Source organism: Garra rufa, chromosome 5 (genome assembly GCF_049309525.1).
Source record: "Garra rufa chromosome 5, GarRuf1.0, whole genome shotgun sequence".
NCBI classification, from domain to species: Eukaryota; Metazoa; Chordata; class Actinopteri; order Cypriniformes; family Cyprinidae; genus Garra; species Garra rufa.
This window is the reverse complement of record NC_133365.1, coordinates 34,310,628-34,333,278: the sequence shown is the minus strand read 5'-3', so window position 1 is coordinate 34,333,278 and position 22,651 is coordinate 34,310,628. Positions and strand designations below refer to the sequence as shown.

Sequence of the window (22,651 nt, the reverse complement as noted above, 5' to 3'; positions counted from 1 at the left end):
TATTTTGATAAATACAAGAATCAAAAAATAAATAAATATAGGCTACTGTCATTAAAATGTTAATATAAAACGTAATTTAAAATATAGAAAGACAATCATTTTTAAAAGTGAAATTTCTGAAAGTACTGAAGGATATCCTATAATAATTTAATATAGATTTACAGTAGTAACAACAAATTATATTTGTATATGATATGTCTTATGTTTTTAAATATAATAGTTTCATTATAAACCTGATGATTATCTTTGGTGGACAACCACCATAATAAAATATGATATTTACTATCTGAATCAAACTATGTCATGTCAACTAATTGAAAAGTCAGTCATCTATTAATTATCTTGTAAATTATTGTGTCTTTAGCCCCAACAGCAGGGGCGACTTTTACCCCAAATACCATACTTTTACATATTCTTTTCGTTATTGAAAAACGGTTGCTTTAATTATCTTAAACCAAACTGGGAATCATTAGGACGACCTTTGTCTGAAAATTTATTAAATAACTTAGCGTTTCTCATTTGTTACTTAAATCTACAACATAAAAAGATATATCTTGTAAACTATACAGCATGTTAGCTTGTGTATGTGGGACAGAGGGGAACACGTCCGCATCACAGCATGCTGCCCATATCATAAATAAAAGCACATGACCGATAATTGTTGGAGAACACCTGAAATTCGCAACTGAATGAACGATACTCGTATGTAATTGAAGTACACAATCCGCGGTTCAGCTGCGCGTGACAAACGCTGCCAGTGTGAAAGCACAATGGGCGCGCGCTGTTCCCGCTCTGCATAAGCGCTGCTTCTGCCTCTGCTCTGCTTGCGCTTCCAGTGTGAAACCGGCGTAACTCGTGCATAGAGATTTCCAGCCACGTGCAATGGAGAACATAAAGAGAAAAATTGCCAATGGCGAACTTAAAATGGTGAAAGCCATTTTCAGTGCTAAAGTTGTGTTTTTGAAGTTTTCTATATTATTATTTATTCTTTATATATTTGTTCATTATTCGTTTACTTTACCATGGCGTCTTTGCATGAATAGCGGTTTTGTGCCTGCCCTGCACTCTATTTTTGTGCGAAATGCCTTTGTTCTGAGATGGTGATAATAAACTTTAAATCTAACATTGTGAAATATTGATGTTTGTTTTATATCTGTGGATTGTATTGTAGATTAGTCAAGTGTTGATTTGATATATGGGTTAAATTGAGTAAACTCTGTGGACCACATACCACTTGGATATTGATGTCACTTAAAAAACTAAAACTTACATTTAAAAAACAAACAAAAATACTCATAACATTTCTCTAAATTATTCTGATAAAAAAACGAAACGAAAAAAACATCAACTTTCTATTAAATACAAATCTGGTCTATTTTAATGGCTGTAATAGTATAAGCTGTTTGGCGGAAAAAAGACGGGTTTCGGGTCGGACTCGGGCCAAAAATTTTGATGAGCTGTCGGACAAGGGCCGGGCCACAGCCTGTGTGTCTCGGGCCAGGGCCGGGCTAGGGCTTAGATTTAAGGCCCGTGCAGGGCTCTAATGGAGTGTAAATTGATGTGAGGGAAAACTAATTTAAAGCAGTTTAACATAATGCTGCAACAAAACGTGAAAAAAAAATGAAGGGGTATGAATACTTTTGCAAAGCACTGTAGACCAAAAAGTAAAAGTGGAAACATTTTGTAGACATCTGATATTGATAATGATATTGAAACATGACATATATCTGAGTGTAAAAAAGTGGCTTTATTAATTGACGCTTCGCAAAAACCCACCCTCATTAATTACTGTTGCTATTTGCAACAAACAATGGCGCTCTCACACTACACATCATGTTCTCACACAGTGAAAAATACATTGCAGAACAAAGAGGAAACTGACAACATGCCAACAGACAAGACAGAACAGGTTACTTCTGGTATGAATCAAGGTCTCAGCTTTCAAATTTTGTAATTTAGTAAGAAACTGAAATAATAAATACCATTTTATATACTTTATTGTGTTGTGACAGATCATTGTATTGCCTCACTAGATCAATCGACGTGGGAAGCGATCGTATTTTTTTACGAAATAAACATGAATGAACATCAGATCGTATTTTATCTCAACCATGGAAAGACGTCAATAAACAATCTTTCAAGTTTCAGCCCACCGTATTTAATCTACTATCCTGTCTGATTTGTTTGTCGGACGAAATGGCGGACTCATACCTCACTGGACAGATCGCCTGTCAATCAGTTTGCAAAGGGTCAACTGGTTGCTAATTTGGAAGTCGTCAAAAAAATTGACAAAAGATCAATAACATGAGTTTACAAAATATATAGGGTTATGAATTGGAGAGACCCATTTACTTCCATTGTAAGTGGCCAATTGCAGCCCATATTTGTGCTTTATCAAGTTATCAGGTATTTGCACGAAGTGTAAATAGAAATTAAAAATTGTTCTCAACCTTCTGGAGCATCTGTAGGGCCAAGGTTCGATCTTTGGCCATCCTTTCACAATCCTGAGCTGCCTGAAGTCCAAGTTGGTTAGCCTGAATCTCCAGAGCTGCCATTTTCTCCTACATAACCAAGAGAACAGTTTCAAAAGAGGCCATGGTTGCATGCCTTTCTAGTCTAATACAGGATCAACCCCTCAGCGCTGACTTTGAGTACTTTAATAGACCTGACCTGAGATCAGTGTCATTACCTTCCTTTTGGCCACACTGCGGTGATACTCTGCCTTCTCTTGCAACAGCTGTCTGTTGACCGTCTCCTTCTCCTCCTCTATGCCACTCTCTCGCTCCAACTGGCGGAACTCCAAATCCTCAAAGCGCTTAGTGGCCGACTCCAGTGCCTCCACCTTCTACAGATACGCACAGGCACAGATGGACAGAGAGACGGAGAGGGAGAGGGAAAGACAGAGGCAGACGAACAGATGGGAGAAACAAACAAGCAGACAGACAAATGTTCCTCAATGACATGCCGAAGAAGATCACTCAGTGTGCCAAACAATGTTTGCAGTATGGAACACATTTTTTTTTTTTCAATGCATCTCCTGAAAACACATTTCATACACATCCTCTGTTTGCTTATTGGTTATAAAGTGTACAAAGACACAGAAGAGTGAGGCGATTTGCTCAGTTCATTACCATATCAGTGAATTAGTGAGGAGATTTAGTAAAAAAGCACTTAAGCAAAAGTGGAAAGCAAAAGACAGACAAACAAATAAATGATTTCCATGCATTTTGATTGAGCAGAGGTGCATCATAATGATCATATTTGTTCAGTCAGTGTGTAAACCTTTTATTGCCATGAGCATATTGTGGCTCGAGAGGGAGCACAGACACACAGCCAACACACACAGCCATAGGATATTTGTGCAGTTTGTACAGATCCAGATTCTAACAAGCTGCCCACTTAAGGCTGTTAAATCATGTCATGTGTTTTGCCCATTAATTGCTAGTGGTACTGGAAGGTGATATACTCCAGTGGTTGTTTTTTATAGTGTGTCTAGTGTACAAATGTGATTAAATAGGAGTAAATACATCAGTTAATCTCTTATTCATTGCTTTTTGGCTATTTTGCTTTAATTTAGAGGCGCACAATATGTTGGTACCATATGTGTTTTCGCACGTTATTTATAGATATTGGTATTCAATTTTTTCATGTAGATTTTCTTAACATTTAGATTACCCTCGCTAACACATCATGCATTTAATAATTTAGTACATGTACTTTTAAATGTCCATCATACTGTGCATTATATTTAAAATATACTTTAAATATAAACACTACAAGTTTTGGGACACAAAGATTTTTAATGTTTTTTTAAAGAAGCATTAAGTTTTATTTATTTATTTTAATATCTATTTGAAATGATAACTTTTATGGCGTTCTGGCTTATTTTTAAATACTGGCTGAAATAAGCGAACCACCACAAGCATCTCTGTTTAATACACACACAATAATCCAGTAGCAGAGTTCTCATTTATGCTGCCGTAAATAACAGAGAAAAGATAATTAATAGCCAATTTACAAATTACACCCACATAAGATAATTAGGAAAAGTAAAGGCATTTGCAGCTGTATTTAATTTAATTACCATTGAAGCTTAAGTATTAAAAACAATGAGTGAAACACATCAAGGCCACTGGAGGACTGTTGTGAGAGACTAAGCAAAACAGCTTTGCCCTATTTTATTTCTTGCCATAAAAGAGGAATGAAACACTGAATGCAAAATGTCAAAAAGTTATTTGGTTTTTTTTGGTATTTAGAGGCAAATTGAAAATTCAACACTAATTATGTGAACTAATGAAAAAAATCATGAGGTCAATCGCTAATAATTAACTGCTTCTTTTTGAACTGCAGTGGTTGTATATGTTCGATAATCAATGTGACTCTCTCGGGCAGTATCAAAGCACGCACTGACCCTGGTCAGTTGTTCCTGTAAGTGCTCCCTCAGTGATTCTGGGCATTTATGAAGCTGGCCCTTCAGCTCACTGTACGAATCCCTCAGCCTGGCCAGGACATCCCGCTCAGCTGAGACTTTTGCTCTCTCCTACGAAAACATTACACAAACGTAACACACACACTGGTAAAATACACACGCAGCGAGCCAGTGATGGCGGAGAGGGGGAGAAAACAAAGAGGAAACTGCTTAGATAAAGACACCATGCTGTGTTAAAACAGAGGTTTAGATATGGGGTTGCCATGGCAATCAGAGCCCATATTGCAGCAGAATAAATCTGAGCAGAATAAATATTTATATGGCAGTCAGTTCTACTCAATACATCTACTAATACATAATACTGTATACTAAATATCCTGTATATATCTAATTTAGCCTCAGAACTGACCGTTTTGAGATATCTGTTGCCTTTATGACATTTGCGCACGCTTTCACACATTTGTTGACGTGTGAATTTACTTATATTACCTTTTTTATTATAAATACAGTTCATTGACTCCTCTTTATATTGCAGTCTAGAAAAAGGTGGCTGTAACATTATCTTTTTTGTTTGCAACTCAGATTTCTGTTATATTTACTGTGAATGTGCATGATTTATAATTCATTAGCCACTATAGGTAAATAATCAGAAGTTGTTTATGAATTCGATAATACATCAATACAATTATGAGAATATAAATTTGCAATATGCATAACCGGTTGTTTTTGCAGGTAAAATTGAAGCGGATATTACAAGAAGCCCTGCACATTCAAGTTACAATTGGCTGCTCCCACTCTTTCGTTAAAAACAAGGTGGATATTGTAGATTTCATTCCAAATAAATTTAATTTTTATTAAAACACTGATATGAAAGTGCCCATTCAAACATGCAGTGTAATCAGTGTCATGTAGATTAATGAAGAGTTAGACGTCAGGCTGTTAGAAATTAGCATGGTAGTAAAGATGCAACCACAAAGTTTTCAGGAAAAACAAACAGGAAACAGGGAAGCATGCTTCATGGAGTGTGTTTGTTGTCGGCACCTTCTCTTTCTCCCTCTGAGTCGAATTTTCCACTTCATTCAGTTTCAGCTGAAGTTGATTGATGATCTCCAATTCTGCCTCCACTTGATCAAGCTCCGCCCTCCGCTCCCCCTGCAGCAATGCCCTCTCCATCTCTGCCTGCCAATAAAACGACACATTCAACAGTCTGTTCACTTCCATATGTTTCTGTTCATATGAATAGCACAGCTCTGCTGATCAGGCAGAATCTTGTATTCACATCGATTTTAATATGCAACACCAAAGAGGTTTCTATGCATGACAGATGGTGATGCACTGATGTAGATGAAGACGACTAGTGACTGAACAGACTTTACAAGTTCTGATGTGAAAATCTACATCTTTTGCTCTCATTCAGGCAGTTATGACGGAACTGAGGGAAGCTGTGTGCACTTTGTAAAAACATCGCACAGGCAATGGTCTGTAGGTTTAGGATTCAGTCTAACCTCTTGTCTGGACTCCTGTATCTGCTGTTCCAGGTCAGTGACACGGGTCTTCAGCTCGTCCACCCGTGCCATAACCCTGAGCCGCTCTTCCTCCAGATATGCTCTCTCCTGATGACCCAGCACTGAAGAATCTTCATGCTGAGAAAGCATTTGTCAATTACAGCAAATTGTGTTTGTTCATGTGTGTGTGGTGAGGCCACACAGACAATGGTTGCAACAAAATAAACTCTACCTGGCATTCTAACAGTGACCTAAATGAATGAATAACATTTTTCTCTAAAGAAAGGGAGAGAGAAAGGCTGAGAAAGACATGTGTTTACAGACAGAGCAGAGGAAATATGAAAAACTAGGTGAATTCAAAAGGGACTACCAGCAGACCATGAGGTAAATGTTTACTTTTCCACATGCAGTACATACAAATGTCTACAAGTAGACTGTTGAGTCTTTTTTTCAAATCTTGCATGTTTTACATTTATAGGCACACATACATAATCATATGTCCAAATATACATATTGTTTTGGTGTTCCATCTAATGTTCCATTTCTGTAAGTCCAAAATTCTGAGACCACTAATTTAATGGTAAATTGTGACCACAAAACCAGTCATACAAAATCATCTTTAAATTTGTCCAAATTAAGTTCTTAGGACATTTACTAAATATCTTCATGAAACATGATATATACTTATCATCCTAATGATTTTTGGCATAAAAGAAAAATAGATAATTTTGATCCATACAATGTGTATTGTTGGCTATTGCTACAAACATACCCATGCTACTTATGACTGGTTTTGTGATCCAGGGTCACAATTATATTATTGGTGTTACAATCTGAGTGAAAAATCTGAATGTTTAATATTTATCAATCATATTTAAATTAGGTTTTGAAACTCAGTGTGATCTCAGATCTTTGGACCTTACTGTATTTCTAACATGACAACTCTTTGAAGATTTTAGAATGCTAATGCATTTGGTCTTGATGGAATAGATATGCGAAGTTGCTGCTGAATTGCTGTTGGTTATTGCTGTTATTATAGATTAATTTGCTGCTGAAAAGCAAGTACAGGAATTTGCTACAGCCAATACTGCCAATACAGTGCTGTATTTAAAGAGGTCATGACATGAGAAACCAAATTTGCCTTAATCTTTTGTCATATAAAAGTTTTTTTGCACCATTAAAACATCCTGAAAGTCTCATAGCTTAAAATCTTATTATGAACAAAGCATTTATTTAATCAAGCTCAAAAAACAGCTAATTTTGGATCCGAGAGGCAAGGTGACATCACCTGGGCAGTTTGCATAAACACTGCCTCCAGAGCAAGACATCAACGAACAGTCTTCTTCTCACCATAGGCCCTGCCAACTTGCATTAAGCTGCTTAACGGCTTGACACTTCATTACGTTTGAGTCACGTCACGTCAAAAACAAAAAGTAGTTACAATCAATGCTGCTATCTTTTCTACACTGTATACAGTATACAAATGCGCATCTGCTTTCTGACACAGTTCACATGCTCTGTCGTCTGTTGGACAAATGGAGTGAAAGAATTGCTTTTGGTATAAAAAATTTGGTTTAAACAGCTTGTTTGCATCTTTGTACAGATATAAGAAAGGATCCCAGCATAAGGAACAAGTGGATAGTTTATTTTAAATGGAATCCTGGATTGAGTCAAAGGAATGTCTGGAGCATTTTGTTTTATAAATGAGGTACACAAAGAGTTCATGTTGAAAGATGAAGCAGTACTAGATCTGACTGCAGCTGCATTACAAACTGAAAGTAAATTAGTTCATAATGCTTTGTCTGGAAATGACCATTTTATTTTGATCATGTTGTCAAAACACTCACATGCAATAGCGAGGGGGCGTTGATACTTTTTCCTATGCAATGATTTTAGCCAATTATAAACGTTTTTAAGTTGATAATCTAACGTTAAACCTATTAAAATGTTTTTAAATAGCACATGGCTCCATAGCGCCATCGCTTTGCAATTTCGCAATGACTATCATTTGTCAGTGTGTCACTTTAATGAGCATGTAGATGACAAGAAGCTGCGGACATTAGCTACATTAAAAACAGATGGATGCTATTTGAATGGGTTCCTATGGAGACCAGAACAGAAAAGCATTTAATCTGACGTTATAATTCGTAATGGCGGCGCTCATCGTTTACTCAGGAAAAAAGGTCCATAACAGTGGCCGTTTACTGAGAAGCCTTAAAGGACCCACCCCTTAAAACAGGTCATGTTAGAAAGAGGGTGAGAATGAGGTTTGAAAATCATTTTTCCACATATTTTTTGTTTATTTGTGTGCAAAAAAATGTATTACCATTATAAGTAAACCTCAAGGAACATATTAAAATAAAACAATCCATGTCATGACCCCTTTAAGACCCCTCTATACAGGTGGAGCTGGGGAGGAGGATGGTTTCAGAGTAACTGCAAATGCTGCAAAATGCTCTAGTGGATGCTAACTGCCATTTAAATGTAAAGCAGTAAGCTTACTGTCTGCATATGCAATATGAACTAATCAGCTTGTGCCAAGTAGGTTAATGCTGTGAATATCATCAGTTCCCATTAACAACCCATCAGCCTGCACCATCTAGAATTTCATGACAGAACTTGGCATTTCTCTCTCTGTATGTGTATCAGTTTGTTAGTCTAACAGTGGGAGTATCTTCGATAGTTTGTGTGCATGAGTATGTGTGTATTGTACCTCCTGGTGCTGGCTCTCAGTGCTGCTACACTCCTCTTTCAGGTTCTCCTCCTCGCTTTCTCTCAATCTGTGAGAGCTCTGGGCCGGCAAGCTCGCAGGGTCAGGGCCGGGTCGGCGAACAGAGACCTCCTCCATCCCTGGAAACTGACACGCCCTCCCTGTGTCCACGCCAAGCGGAGGGTCACTCTTATTATACTCAGCACACAAATTCAGGATGGTCTCAAGCCTCTGCCTCTCCTAGAAACAAACACACACAAACAAGAAGGTTTCAGCTGAGCATACAGCACAAAATTCACACTAAAGTCTGAAATGATGTAAACACATGTAGTTAACACTCTCACTGGCTCTTTTAGGAGCTTCATCCGGTATGTTCTAAACTAACTGCAACTTGACACCAATGGAACATACCGAAGACCACTTACGACACTGTGGAAACCCATCCCACTGGATTCATTCAGCACCTAGCACATTAAACAACTTAGTATAAGTGTAAAAATCCTAAAAATCTGCGACACTACTTGAGGTCTTATACAAATTTACAAAAACTTTTCTTCAACCCAGTTACTGACCCCCAAACCTCTGAACAAACGACCTCTCACCCGGCTGTGATAGTCAGCTGCTGCCATCACTCTACCTACATTGAGTATGTGTGTGTGTACACACACTATCTACTTACAGGCTGCCAGAATCCCGGTGTTCTCTCTTAGCTCTAGCCGGACTAACTAGCGCTCTAGGCATTGGGGCTCATTATATTTTACATGGACAATACCCAGCTCAGTCTGGCTAGATGACACCAGTGGCATTACTAAAATAGCATGGCAGGAGACGACGCTCTCACAAGAGCCCAGCCATCCAATTCAGCTAATCAAATTCAATTTTGATTAAGTAGGGCATTATTTTCACAAATATAATTAACGATAAGACAGGCCTGAGACTCTGACCTCTGAAAATGAACACAGTATGAGACAAATACAGTATTTGTTAACTACAAAAGACTGTATTTAGCGCACTAGGTGTTCAGTGCTGTAAAAGTCTTTATCACTGAGCCATTATCTCACCGGACCAGCCAATAAAACGTCTCGAAACATATGCTCTTCCCTTTTAACGAGGTCTCCCCTGTCAGGAGAGTGCAGACAGAGCACTGGAGCAAGTAAACGCTAACTGATGGGTAACGTAGCAACAGCATTCTTCTCCAACAAAAGGTTGTCAGCACAGCTGGTATGCATGCTGAAGATGCCACGACACAAACCAACACAAAGCACAGCGCCCTAAACCTCTGTGTGCAGAAGTCACTTTATGACACAACTGTCGTCTGTTTGCTGAGATGGTGAATTTACTTCATTATTAGGAGTCTGAAAATGCATTGAATTAAATGTAAAGTGTATCATATAGAATTTGCTTTGTGATTTTTTTCACGTTCAAGTTCACATAAAAAATTGGAGTCTTTCTAATATTTTGTCTTTATTACTCTCCCCCCACACACAGTCATCTTTGTCTTATTGTGAAGAGGGAGATACAGAAGATTCTTAAACCTCACCTAATTAAACACTATATATCTATATTCAAAGTATTTATTAACTGCAGTGGAAAACAGTGTTTAATGTGATTTTTAAATGCTTTAAATTTGGTAAACAAAGAAAAAAGCGGTAGTTCTTTCATTCAAAATTTGGTGCCATATCGCCCTCATGTGGTTTATAGTGTGAAATGCTTCAGCTCTCTGTGGCTTCTATAAACACACAGACAGGAACAAACAAAAGGCAAAATGACCTCCAAAACTAGCCAGAGAGATCCATCTGGACAGACCTTAACGACAAAGACTATGTGTTTGTGTGTGGTGTAAAGTAAGTTCTCTACTTGTGCGTTGTGACCCAAAAATAATAAATGCAATTGGCCGTATTATTTTGCACAGTTAGGGTAATAAAATGAACAGAGTTTTAAATAAGAAGAGAAAATACTCTCTAATCTAATGTTTATTGGCATCAAAGTCTATGCATCCAATTAAACTTTGGGGTTAATAAAAACTGTATTATTTAGTACATTTTTTTTTTTTTTTTTTTTGCTGGAATCACACTTTGTGCTATTGTTCACACCTTTATAATTGTATTTTTTAAATATTTAAATTTTTTTAATGATATTAACACACAACTGTTCAAAAGTTTGGGATAGGTATGATTTTTTTATAAAGAAATAACCACTTTTTTTTTTTTTAGCAAAGACATTAAATTGACATTTATAATACTATTAAAGATTTCAATTTCAAATAAACGCTGTTCTTTTGAACGTTTTACTCAAAGCATCCTGAAAAATATTTATCATAAACAGCACAGCTGTTTTCAACATTCATTAAAACAAAAACAAAAAAATCTTGAGCAGTATTAAAATGACTTCTGAAATATTATGTGAACCTGAAGACTGGAATAATGCTGAAAATTCAGTGTTTCTACGACAGGAATAAATTATATTTTAAAATAAATGACAAAAGAAAGTGTTTTTTGTAAGTTGTAATAATATTTCACAATATTACTATCAAATAAATGCAGCCTTGGTGAACAAGAGACTTTCAAACCCTAAACCTTTGAATGGTAGTGTATGCCTTTGCAATTTTGTTTTAGTGCCGGGATAACACTTGATTTTAAACGTAATATTTGGTTTATAAAGTGCAACCACTGTTGTAAAGGATACAGCTGTCTAGAGAATGTATGTGTGACTGTGTGTGTGTATATGAGAGAGAGAGAGAGAGAGAGAGAGAGAGAGAGAGAGAGAGAGAGAGAGAGAGAGAGAGAGAGAGAGATAAAAGGTAGGCGGAGCACAGAAATACTACAGTAGAACAGAGAAGAAACATTTTCAAGCCAACTGGGCCATGACCTAGAACTGAGTAAACACAGACACGTGAGGGGATTTAAGAGTAAATATGACATTACCCCACAAGCAATATTGTCTCTCGTCAGGATTAGAAGAAAAGATCAGATTCCAAATTGGTTTTCTCTTGTTTGTAATTCACTTCTTGCTTTCATATTTTTCTTATCTCCCAGATGCTTTTCTGCTGAAGAACCAGCTGAAATCTCAGCGTATATCATTCTCGCCCTATCTTTAATCCCAAAATGTGTGGTCACACTTGTCTTAACACTAGCATGCTGTGAGGTCACACCTCTGAAATGGCATTTTTGAAGCTAGCAATCAATGTCTGTGTATTTGATGGCATTAGGATGGAGATTAGCGCTAAATACAGCTCAGCTGTGCTTGAATGTCTTTTCAAAAGGTGACACTAACATGAAAGCAGCCTTAAAAAGGGCATTCAGCTCCTTTTGGACAAAAACTAGCACTACCTTTTAAGTTGCTACACTATTGGACAGGGCTGTGCTGTAACCATGACAACAGTGCCAGACAGACCAGAGACCACAGGACAAAGTTGAACCCAAACAGAGTGAAAACATGTTCATAATACACCTAACGTTCCTGCCATCGTCTCGAAACGCTGACTGGAGACCTATTATGGAAAATGACTTCCTTTCCAGTATTAATTCAGTTCTGCCTCATAGTAAATGTCCTAAAATAGTTCTTCTCGAGGGAATAACGAGAACGTGTCTTCTCTGTGACTTGCGCATATAATTAGGCGTGCGTGTGTATTGTATTTTTAAGGAAGGTTACAGTACTTCATCATAAAAATGGCATTAAGAAGTTAGTTAGAGACATAGAAGATGTATATAATTTTAGGAAAAGTAAGGTGGCGAGTAACAAAGATGATGAATGGCAATTCCATCTGGGAATTTGAGAAGCACCCAAGGAGTGTCTGGGGTTTTTAATAGGTATAAATGAGAGAGATGATGTCTATGCGTGGTTAATTTAGGGGCTATGGTGGAGACGAATGTTTAGACTGCCAAAGCAGGACGGTATGTGTGTGTGCATATGAGGAGGAGGGCAGCTCAAAGCACTGAGATTGTGTCGGGTAAATATAGTCTTCGGGCAGCCACACGTTCTGCGAATGAGCTTTTAAAAAGCCTCAGGAATTTACATCCATGTGTTATTCCTGACTGCTCTATGTCTTCACCAGAAAACTCTCTCCATATAAACTCCACCCGCTTAACATCCAGTGTTGAAGTCCACTCCAAAAGCCAATGATACTCAAAGCACAAATACTCTCACAGCATTCGATAGCCTCTCTGCTGCCTTCACTGCATTAGTACCAAAACTCTTATTTAAATTTAATTTGAAAAGTGAAAAACACTTCAGGATATCCTATAACAGCACTGAAAACAAGACATGTTGCTACACACAAACAGAACAAGTTAAGAGTTTGGACACAATTGGCTCAAATTATGTCTCATCATGATCTTAAAAACCTTTTGATCTAAAGAATTTTGCTTGAATGTTTTAAATTAGTTTTGAAGATAAATTATATACAAAACTAAAATTTAATGTGAGTTTTAACAGAAAAAAATAGCCAAAAAACTCATAACATGACAAAATATAATTTTGATTTAACATGAAATAACCTACATTTATGTGATCAAAATTAAGTAAAACAGTATTATTGTGATTTTCTAAAATTTTAAATAACATTTCTTTCTATTTTGATATAATTTTAAAATGTAACTAATTCCTGTGTTGGCAAAGTGGAATTTTAAGTTAAATTACTCCAGTATTAATATTTTTGTGTAAATCTTTTTTTTTTTTTTTTTTAGGATTCTTTGATGAATGGAAAAGTAAAAAAAAAAAAACAAAAAAAAAAAACAATTTAGTTGAAATATAATTTTTTTTGTAACATAAATGTATTTACGGTCATATTTGATTAATTTAATGCATCGTTGCTTAAAAAAATCATATACAACCACACACACACACACACACATATATATTTATTTAAAAATACAGAAAAAAGTATATAAGTCGAATTTTGATGAACATTAGAGACTTGTCTATATACATATATATAAAGTTCTACTTATTTAATAACTATACATATTTATTTAATCGAAAATACAGAAAAAAGTAATATTATGAAATAATATTGCAATAAAAAAAACAGTTTTTTTTATTTTAATATACTTTAAAATATCATTTATTTCTGTGATGCAAAGATGAATTTTCTTTAGCCATTACTCCAGTCTTCAGTCACGTGATCCTTTAGAAATCATTCTAATATGCTGATTTATATTTTATCATCAATGTTGGTAAAAGTTGTGCTGCTTAATATTTTTTGGAACCTGTGATACTTTTTTTTCCAGGACTCTTTGATAAATAAAAATTTATTCAATCTAGAAATCTTTAATATCACTTTTCATCAATTTAACACACCCTTGCTGAATAAGAGTATTAATTTCTTTCAAAAAGAGAAAAAGAAAAAAATTACTGACCCCAAACACTGAACAAGCTGTTTATTGTTACAACATTTCCTATTTTAAATAAACACTTTACTTTTGAACGTTTTATTTATCAAAGAATCCTGAAAAAAATATCACAGGTTCCAAAAAAATATTAAGGAGCACAACTGTTTTCAACACTGATAATAAATCAGTATATTCTAGTGATTTTTTTTTTTTTTTAGATTTTTTTTTGGTGATTTTGCCTTTATTTTTTGATAGGACAGATCAGGAAGCGAAGTGAGAGAGAGCATGTATGTCAGCGCGCTGCCCACAGGGCCATCGGTGCCGACATTAGAATGATTTCTGAAGGATCATGTGACACTGAATGCTGGAGTAATAATGCAGAAAATTCAGCTTTGCATCACAAGAATAAATTATATTTTAGTATAAGTATATTAAAATATAAAACCACAATTTTAATTGCATTAAACATTTCACAATATTAGGTTTTTTTTGTATTTTTAATCAAACAAACGCAGCATTGATGAGCAGAAAAGTCTCCTTTAAAATGCATTAAAAGTCTCAAACTTTTTAGCGACAGTGTATGTTAATTTCTTTTAAAAAAATCTTAATGACCCTAAACTTTTAAACAGTAGTGTACCTCCATTTTTTTGTCATTTCATAGTTTCATGTTTAAACTAGTACATAATGAGTAAGTGTGTCCAAACTTTTGACAGATTTGTAATTTGCATTTTTGGGTGAACTATCCCTTTAAATACAAACATGCTCAGACATACCAGCCTCTCCATTTCCTGCTCACGCATCCTCTCCTCTCTCTGCCAGCGATGGTACTCCAGTAGGTCTTCCTCTTTGTCGCTGACCTCTGAAATGCTGTTCTTGCGTTCCCGTGTGCGTGGCTGAACCTGCCGAGGCTCCCTGGGGTTCTTTCTCTGGTTACGGGGACTGGTGAGAGGAGAGACGCCTGTCTGAGAGCCTAGAGCTGGGGTGAGACCCCCCTTCTGCTTTCCACCAGACTGATCCTTCAAAAGAGAAGATATGGGAGATGGACTTCTGGCATGCAATCTCATATTTCCTACTTCTTCTTCAGCTGTGGCTCGTCGTTGGAGACGAGGGCTCTCTGGTACAGTCCGGCCACGAGAGGTCAAAGGAACACCGTGTAGAGCTCCAGGGAGAACTGGCACCCCAAGGACACCTCTGCGTGTGGTGGAGGGGCTGAGAGGAGGAAGTTCACGCATGCCGGAAGATTCTACAACACGGCGGGACGACTGGGGACTGTCTGGAGGAAGGAGTGCTCGTGAATGGGACTGAAGACTGGAAGAAGTTTCTTGTACTGATGAGCCAACACTGGATCTGGGGCTAGAAGATCCTGGTGAGGATGAGGAGGTGAGTCTAGCATTGACCTGTCTGCCTAAATCTCCAGATGTAAACGAGACAGACCCAGAAGAGGAACCATGGCCCAGGTGTGGACTCTCGCCTCTACGGTTAGTAGTAGCAGGGCTTGAGGGAGTTTCAGTCAAGGCTTTTTGAGGCCTGGGACTTTCATGATCCTTCAGCCCTCCATTGGAACTGCTGTCTTTGGATGCAAAAGTGCGTGGCTGTGGCACCGGGGCCTGGGTGATGTGGGTATAGCTGGTGGAACGGGTGTTAGCGGAGTCCAAACAAGCCCCTGGACTGCTAACCACAGAGGGGGTGGAGAGGGGGGAGAAGGGAGGACTGGCATTTTCATAGCTGGAGCTTACGGACAAAGTACCAGGACTAGTTGGAGGGGAGACAAGATTGTGGCCGCTCCCGTTGTGCATGGCAGATTGTGGAATGGGGTGACGGGCTTTTTTACATTGCTCAGTTGAGGAAGTCTGGCCTTCATCCATAGTCAGAGAACTCATAATGTCCTGAAGATCCTTCTCAATAGAGCGCACAAGCGTGCCGTGTCCAGGACGAGAAAGGTGGTTTCCATTGAGCTGCCCATGGGTTTCTGTAAAGAATTAAGAGACACAACTGTTTTTAACATTGATAATAATAAGAAATGTTACATATTAGCACCAAATCAGCATATTAGAATGATTTCTGAAGGATCATGTGACACTGACTACTGCAGTAATGGCTGCTGAAAATTCAGCTTTGCTAATTCAGAAATAAAGCATATTTTAAAATATACTAAAATAAAAAAAGTTGTTTTAAATTGTAAGAGTATTTCGCAATATAACTGTTTTTTTCTGCATTCTTCATTAAATAAATGCAGCCTTAGTGAAAAAAGAGACTTCTTCTAACCCCAAACAATTTTAAAAATCAGTCCCCAAACATACATTTTTAATGAAGGTTAAAACATACTTTAAAACATTTTACTCTGCCTTTATTTACTTTCAAGTGTCTTTTATGTATCATTTTTTTTACTTAACCCAGAACTATACTTTTAATAATAAATAATGACAATCCATTATATAAAAAAAATTATTTACTACATATTTCAAAGCTATTTTGATCTTTTTTGTTCGATTTGATTTTAAACAACAACAACCACCAAACCGAAATCAGACATCACTCTCTCAAATCTGGCAATCACATGGATTTTAAATTCTATATTTAAAACTGTCAGGCCCATATTTCACTCATACCACATGTGGTCTGAGCTCATGCAGGACAGGGCTTGGTACAATGCATATAAACACACACCTCCCCCTCTCTTACACACACACTCTGGGTGTGTCTCTTAGTCTACCGACTGCGGATGGCAGGAATCCCACCCTTAGCCCAAAGGTCGGAGTGGACAGAGGAGAATGGAGCCTGAATTATGGCATGACTCATTCTGCACACTTAAGACCAGCTGAACGCACTCAATTCTGTTCGCTCTCTGCAGCCAGGGCCACCGGTGCACTAACCATGCAATAAACACGTTATTTTAGTCGGAGTCGTGGTACAGTGTGGAGAATATGTGCTCATAACACATAAAGGAAGTGACCACACAAATGCTGTTTCATTTTGAAATATACAGTGGTGGCCAAAATTAGTAGAACACTAGTATTTCCATCAGATTTTGCTGTGGTGTGTCAGTAGGAAATATCAATTTACATTTCCAAACATTCATTTTGCCATTATTTGTGATAAACCAGTGAGATTTTTGTTTGCACAAGGAGTCTGACAAAAGCCAGTGCTCCACACAGAGATCTGATCTCATCATCATCCAGTCTGTCTGGAATGACATGAAGAAACAGAACAAACGGGAACAGACTAAATCCAGAAGAACTGTGGCAACGTCTCCAAGATGCTTCAAGAAACCTACCTGCAAAGCTACAGTACTGTTAAAAGTTTTAGGCACTTGCGTAAAAATGCTGTAAAATGAGGATGATGCCAAAAATAATAAATAAATAAATAGATTTTATCAATTAACATCTATTAACTAAATTAAATCAAAATTTGGTGTGACCATCCTTTGAATCCAAAGCAGCTTTTGACCTAGGTGCACTTGCACAAAGTTTTTCAAGTAGCTTTGCAGGTAGGTCTCTTGAAGCATCTTGGAGATGTTGCCACAGTTCTTCTGGATTTAGTCTCAGTTTGTTCTGTTTCTTCATGTCATTCCAGACAGACTGGGTGATGATGAGATCAGATCTCTGTGTGGAGCACTGGCTGTTATTAAATGTTATTAAAACTGATATTTCCTACTGATACACTCCAGCAAAAGATAGAAATAACTGACTTTAAACCATTTTTTAGCTAGTGAAAATACTAGTGTTCAAATAATTTTGGCCACCACTCTAGGTCATGAGATTTCTGGAAAATGATGCTTCTACTGTCCAGCAGTCAGAGCAGAAGTGGTACCACAACCATCCAAAGATACAATTTTCCTGAATCTACTGATGAAAGTGGCTAAGATTCTCAAGAATTAAATGTAGAAGTAAAAAACTAAATTTAATCAGCTTTCTGTAACCATTAAACATAAAAATGTTTTTTTGGCACACTGCTTCATAAGGTAAAGTTCCTTTCCTGTTTGCTCATAACATGTAAGGTAAAAATAATTGTGCTCAACCAATAACTGCAAATGTCTTCCATATTGTTATTTATGTTATTTATTGTACATTTTCATTTTTATTTTCCAAGTACAGACAAGTATCTTTAAATCAGACTAACTACTACTGAATGAAAGACCTATACGGTCAGTCACAAAAACAATGATGCATACGGCAGTTAACACCCACACTGGTATCACAACAATGTGATATTCGCTGTCATGGTGTCATGTTTCTTTAAAAATGTCCGATATGGTGTTCAAGCATTCTAAACTAACAGGGTCAAAGCCAAGGTCACCCAACAGGGGCTTTCCAGCAGTCGACAGAGTGCCTGTGGCCATTCAAATTCCCATTCTTTTCAAAGCGATTGCTCCTCCAAGGATCTCACTTCCTGGATTCTAGACTATTTAAAATTAGTCAATGCTGAATGAGTGAGAGCAGTGTTTAAAATGGGCAAAGATACAGCTGGAGTTTTCTCCAATAACATGGATATTAAAGAGGCAGGATTAGGCCGAGTTATTTTAGGCAGATTTGTGTCACCTGAGCAGTGCCTGGAACTTGTTATAATTATCTAGGGTACAATGCCTCTCTGTGCCCCGTTTGCTGTAACATTTAGAAATTAAATCAACGGAATGTGCACCATTATTTGCAAATGTAGCTCTCTCTCTCTCTCTGAGTGCCTTCAGCAACTTTAACTCCCCATTGCATCCAGAGCAATTGTCTTACACTACCAGATTCCAGGTCAGTGTAATTTTGCTTCTGCATATATACCTGAATGGTTCTTGTAGGTACTGGTAAATCCAGGGCTTCCACCTGGCATCAAACTCTTCATCCTGAGGGCCTCCTCTGGGTGGTTAAAACGGAAAAAGGATGACTGACCAAAACACAGCATACACCCTGTGGAAAAAAAAGCATATGCAAGCAGAAAAACAGCATTAAAATACGAAAATAAATGAAGGTTCACAGTATGAAAAAAATTAGAAAGAATTTATACACTGCTTTATATGGAAGCCCGTTTTCGACACTTTGTAACTTGTAACTTTTTTCTCAGAATTGCATGATACACTCGCAATTCTGATTTTTCTCAGATTTGTGAGATAAACTTGCAATTCTGAGAAATTAAGTCACAACTAGGTGATATAAACTTGCAATCTCGAGTAATAAACTCAGAATTGCGCGATTTAAAGTCACAATTCTGACTTTTTTTCCCAGAATTCTGTGATATAAACTCACAATTCTGAGAGAAAGTCAGAATTGTGAGTTTATATCTTGAAATCTGACTTTATAACTTAAAATTGTCAGTTTGTATCTCATAAATCTGAGACAAACAGTCAGAATTGTCAGATAAAAAGTCGCAATTATTTTTTTATTTTTTATTCAGTGGTGAAATTTATTTTATTCAAGTAAACAAAAAAGACTGAATTAAAGTCTGCATCTTAATACATTAAGTTACACCAGTAAATACATGATTACAGCAATATAGGGCTAAGGATTTGTGATAGGATTTGTGAAATATACAGTGTTTATAAGTCAGCTGACATTTTCTGTGACCTTTTTTTAACAATTTTATTGGGTGGAGTTGGCAGCACCATACCCAGCAACCCTGAATGGAGGTTTACCTCAACAAAAGTAATCTCATTCCATTTGCTGAAAGTAATTATATCTTCATAAATATGACTTTATTCTCTCAAGGTAATCTAGAACATCTAAATGAAACAAAACAGGGGTGTGGATGAAACCTAATAAAGCCAAACAATAAGCAATCAGTCCAACCAATACAGCATTTGTCTGGCCTGAATCTTCGTCTTTATTTACAGGCTTTATTGCAACTCATATCACGGCTTATCTTGCATTATCAGAGTTCAGACAATGAGATTAAACTAAGATTGTCTATTACTAGGAAATGCACAAATATACCTTCTATACATTCATATCACTTTGTCCCTCTGCCCTTATGAAAGTACTTTGATTAATGGGGGAGAGGGATCAATGCAGAGTCTGTCACAATGCCAGTGAATTATGACCCAGACTTCCATTTCATAATGAACATTGGCACAGAAAGCACCGAGAGAATATAAGATCAGTATGACTCATTGCTGACTTACAGTAGAGGACAGGATATGACACGCAACACTAACACAAGCTCCACTTAAAAGCATTCCGTTATTCAACTGAATATTAAAATCCCTATTTTTAACACTGGCTCACCTCTGTACATACAGTCAAACCAAAAATTATTCAGACACCAGATATCATTTTTCATATTTTACTAGTGGGTGCAGGACACTATAGGTTATTTATGTAAGTTAGGACAGCAAAATAAACTATGAGATATTATACCCAAAAATTCTTCATAAAGTGAACTAAAACTGATAAACATTTGGGACCAAAAATTATTCAGACACTTTAACCAAAACATGTTTTGCTTAAGCGTTTTTACACCTCAGACTGAACAAAAGTAAGCATTGCTTGGTAACTGGTCAACAAAGTATTGATAGTTGTGTAAATATTGTCATACTAACAGTTGTCTGAATTTTTTTTTGCAACCCATTACATATCATATTCTATCGAAGTTATCTGACATTATCAAGATGAATTTGTTCTGAAACTCTGAGAAAACATGGACATAGCCACATATTTGAGACTCAAGAAAGAACTGACTGTAATATTTTAAAAATCAAATGCATTCTTCATTTTAAGAATAATCTAAACACTAGGGAACAATCTCTGTATCTGTTTTGCTTACGGGTCAGTCTGCGAATTCACTCATGAAAACAACTCTGTTTGTAAACTTCCTAAAAATGTGGTACAGACAGAATGAAAAGGTCAAATCACTGAGGACAGACTATAACCTCTATTTACACAACTAAAGACTTAACAATCCAACAGACATATGGCACAAGGGGGCATCAGAGGGGTCAGGCTGGCCATAATGAGGTCAGAAAAGAGTTTTGTAGTAATCCAGAAAAAAAAGAGAGAAAATACATTGCAGTGCTGTCTTATTCTTTTAAGCACCAATAAAAAAGCTGATGTGTTTTGAGAACATTCATAAGAACATTAAATAACAGTATTTTAAAGCATAACTCTGTGAAGAACATTAAATAATATTTACGTTATTTGTATATTAACTTTATATTTACTTCACACATCACTGAAATAAATGAAAAAATCTGGTCAATAGCACATGTATCTTAAGACACTAGCTTACAAAGTAAAGTTTGACTATAGTATATTTAATATAGTCAGCTATAGTTTAGATAAATTATAAATAAAATCCCTTATCATTTTTCATAACACACATTAACCAACACAACAGGATTAATAAACAGCGTTCAATGGTTAATCAATATACACTGTATTTAGAGTACAAAACCGCAACTCTACAGCGTAACAAGGTAACCATTGGTAAAGATAAAGCAGTTTCACCTACCAGGTTTGTAAAATAAAACTCAAACTTATATCCAATCGATTGGAAACGTTGGGAAACGACGGACACTGTGTTTGTGTGGAGCTCTCGCGTGTCGCGTGGTTAAAGAGCGCTGAGCGCGTGTGTGTGTCCGCAGCTTTTGTGATGCAAATGTCAAGCTCTACGACAGAGAGTCCACTCACTGACTTCTGCTACAACACAAAACAGCACAGCTGTCACCTGCCCGACTGTCATCGCCAGTCCAAAGAAAACGGACAAGACAAAAAAGAAGCAGTTAATGCGACAAAGTGTCCGACATCCGGGTAATTTGATAGAAATATAGTTTTCTCCTGTGGGGAAACTCTGCACTTCACGGGATGTTTAGACGCTAGAAGTTGTTTTAATTGTAATGCAACTCGAAATTTTTAGTTAGTCTGAGTCGTAAAAACGCATACTTAACGGGCATTATGTCTGTTGAGGACTATTGACGCCTCATTAAGACAAGTGTATTGGAAGTCGCATGGGTGGCACGTCGGACAGCTGTCCTCTCGCCGGCTGTCTCACGTTATTGTCATGCACAGATTGCGAACAGGGAGGCAGACTGCAAATCAGATCATCTGGCTCAACATGATCACAATCCCTTAATACTCGAATTGGTATTAAACAAACTGCTCATAGCTAAACGTCAAAAATATATGCTTTAGGTGCAGCATTAAAGCCTTGAAATCTGCTATCTTAACACGTGTTTGTTTAATAGTTACAGCTGCTTTTAATGAGATAAAACATATTTTAAGAATCCAAATAAACAAAACATCATATTTCTGTAGCATTAGCCTACACTTTCCCAATATATATAACTGATAAATAGCAATGTGATTCTGGAGTGCCTGAAATAGCCCAACAGAGCAGGGCAAGGTCAAGTTCTTCAAATGGAAGTTCAAACAAGCCCTCATCATTATCATGGTGCAATTTCCTGGCCCCACGTATAACACAAATACACTGATGTGATTCCAAAGTGGAGAGCCTGAAATAGCTCAAGAGTAGTGTAAGGTCACGTTTTTTTAAAGGGATGTTTAAACAAACCCTTATCATTGTTAACACAAAATGGTTACACACAGTAATTTAAGCTTTAGAAATGCAATCTTACCTGTGAAACGGTTACTATCTGATGTCAAGTCAGCTATTGCATTACATAGATTATAGAAGATTCACAGTGTTCTGAATTTAAAGGGATAGTTCACCCAAATATGAAAATGCTGTCATTAAAGGGATA

At 36.9% G+C, this 22,651-nt stretch overlaps 1 protein-coding gene across 9 annotated transcripts in view; it reads right to left on the bottom strand.

Moving 5' to 3' along the window:
* The window catches only part of phldb1a (pleckstrin homology-like domain, family B, member 1a), a 74,950-nt gene that overhangs the window by 23,219 nt on the left and 29,080 nt on the right, over positions 1-22,651 (bottom strand). For 6 of the 9 annotated variants that reach the window (XM_073839854.1, XM_073839857.1, XM_073839861.1 and 3 more), the window contains exons 5-12: positions 18,744-18,869; positions 14,748-15,943; positions 8,648-8,884; positions 5,935-6,072; positions 5,471-5,608; positions 4,412-4,540; positions 2,690-2,845; positions 2,451-2,561 (exon numbers count right to left, since the gene is read on the bottom strand). In XM_073839854.1, the coding sequence (XP_073695955.1) occupies positions 2,451-2,561; positions 2,690-2,845; positions 4,412-4,540; positions 5,471-5,608; positions 5,935-6,072; positions 8,648-8,884; positions 14,748-15,943; positions 18,744-18,869 (2,231 nt within the window). Of the gene's footprint in view, positions 1-2,450; positions 2,562-2,689; positions 2,846-4,411; positions 4,541-5,470; positions 5,609-5,934; positions 6,073-8,647; positions 8,885-14,747; positions 15,944-18,743; positions 18,870-21,402; positions 21,562-22,651 lie in introns of those variants that run through there. The other 3 variants (XM_073839862.1, XM_073839859.1, XM_073839858.1) reach the window with 3 other exon arrangements.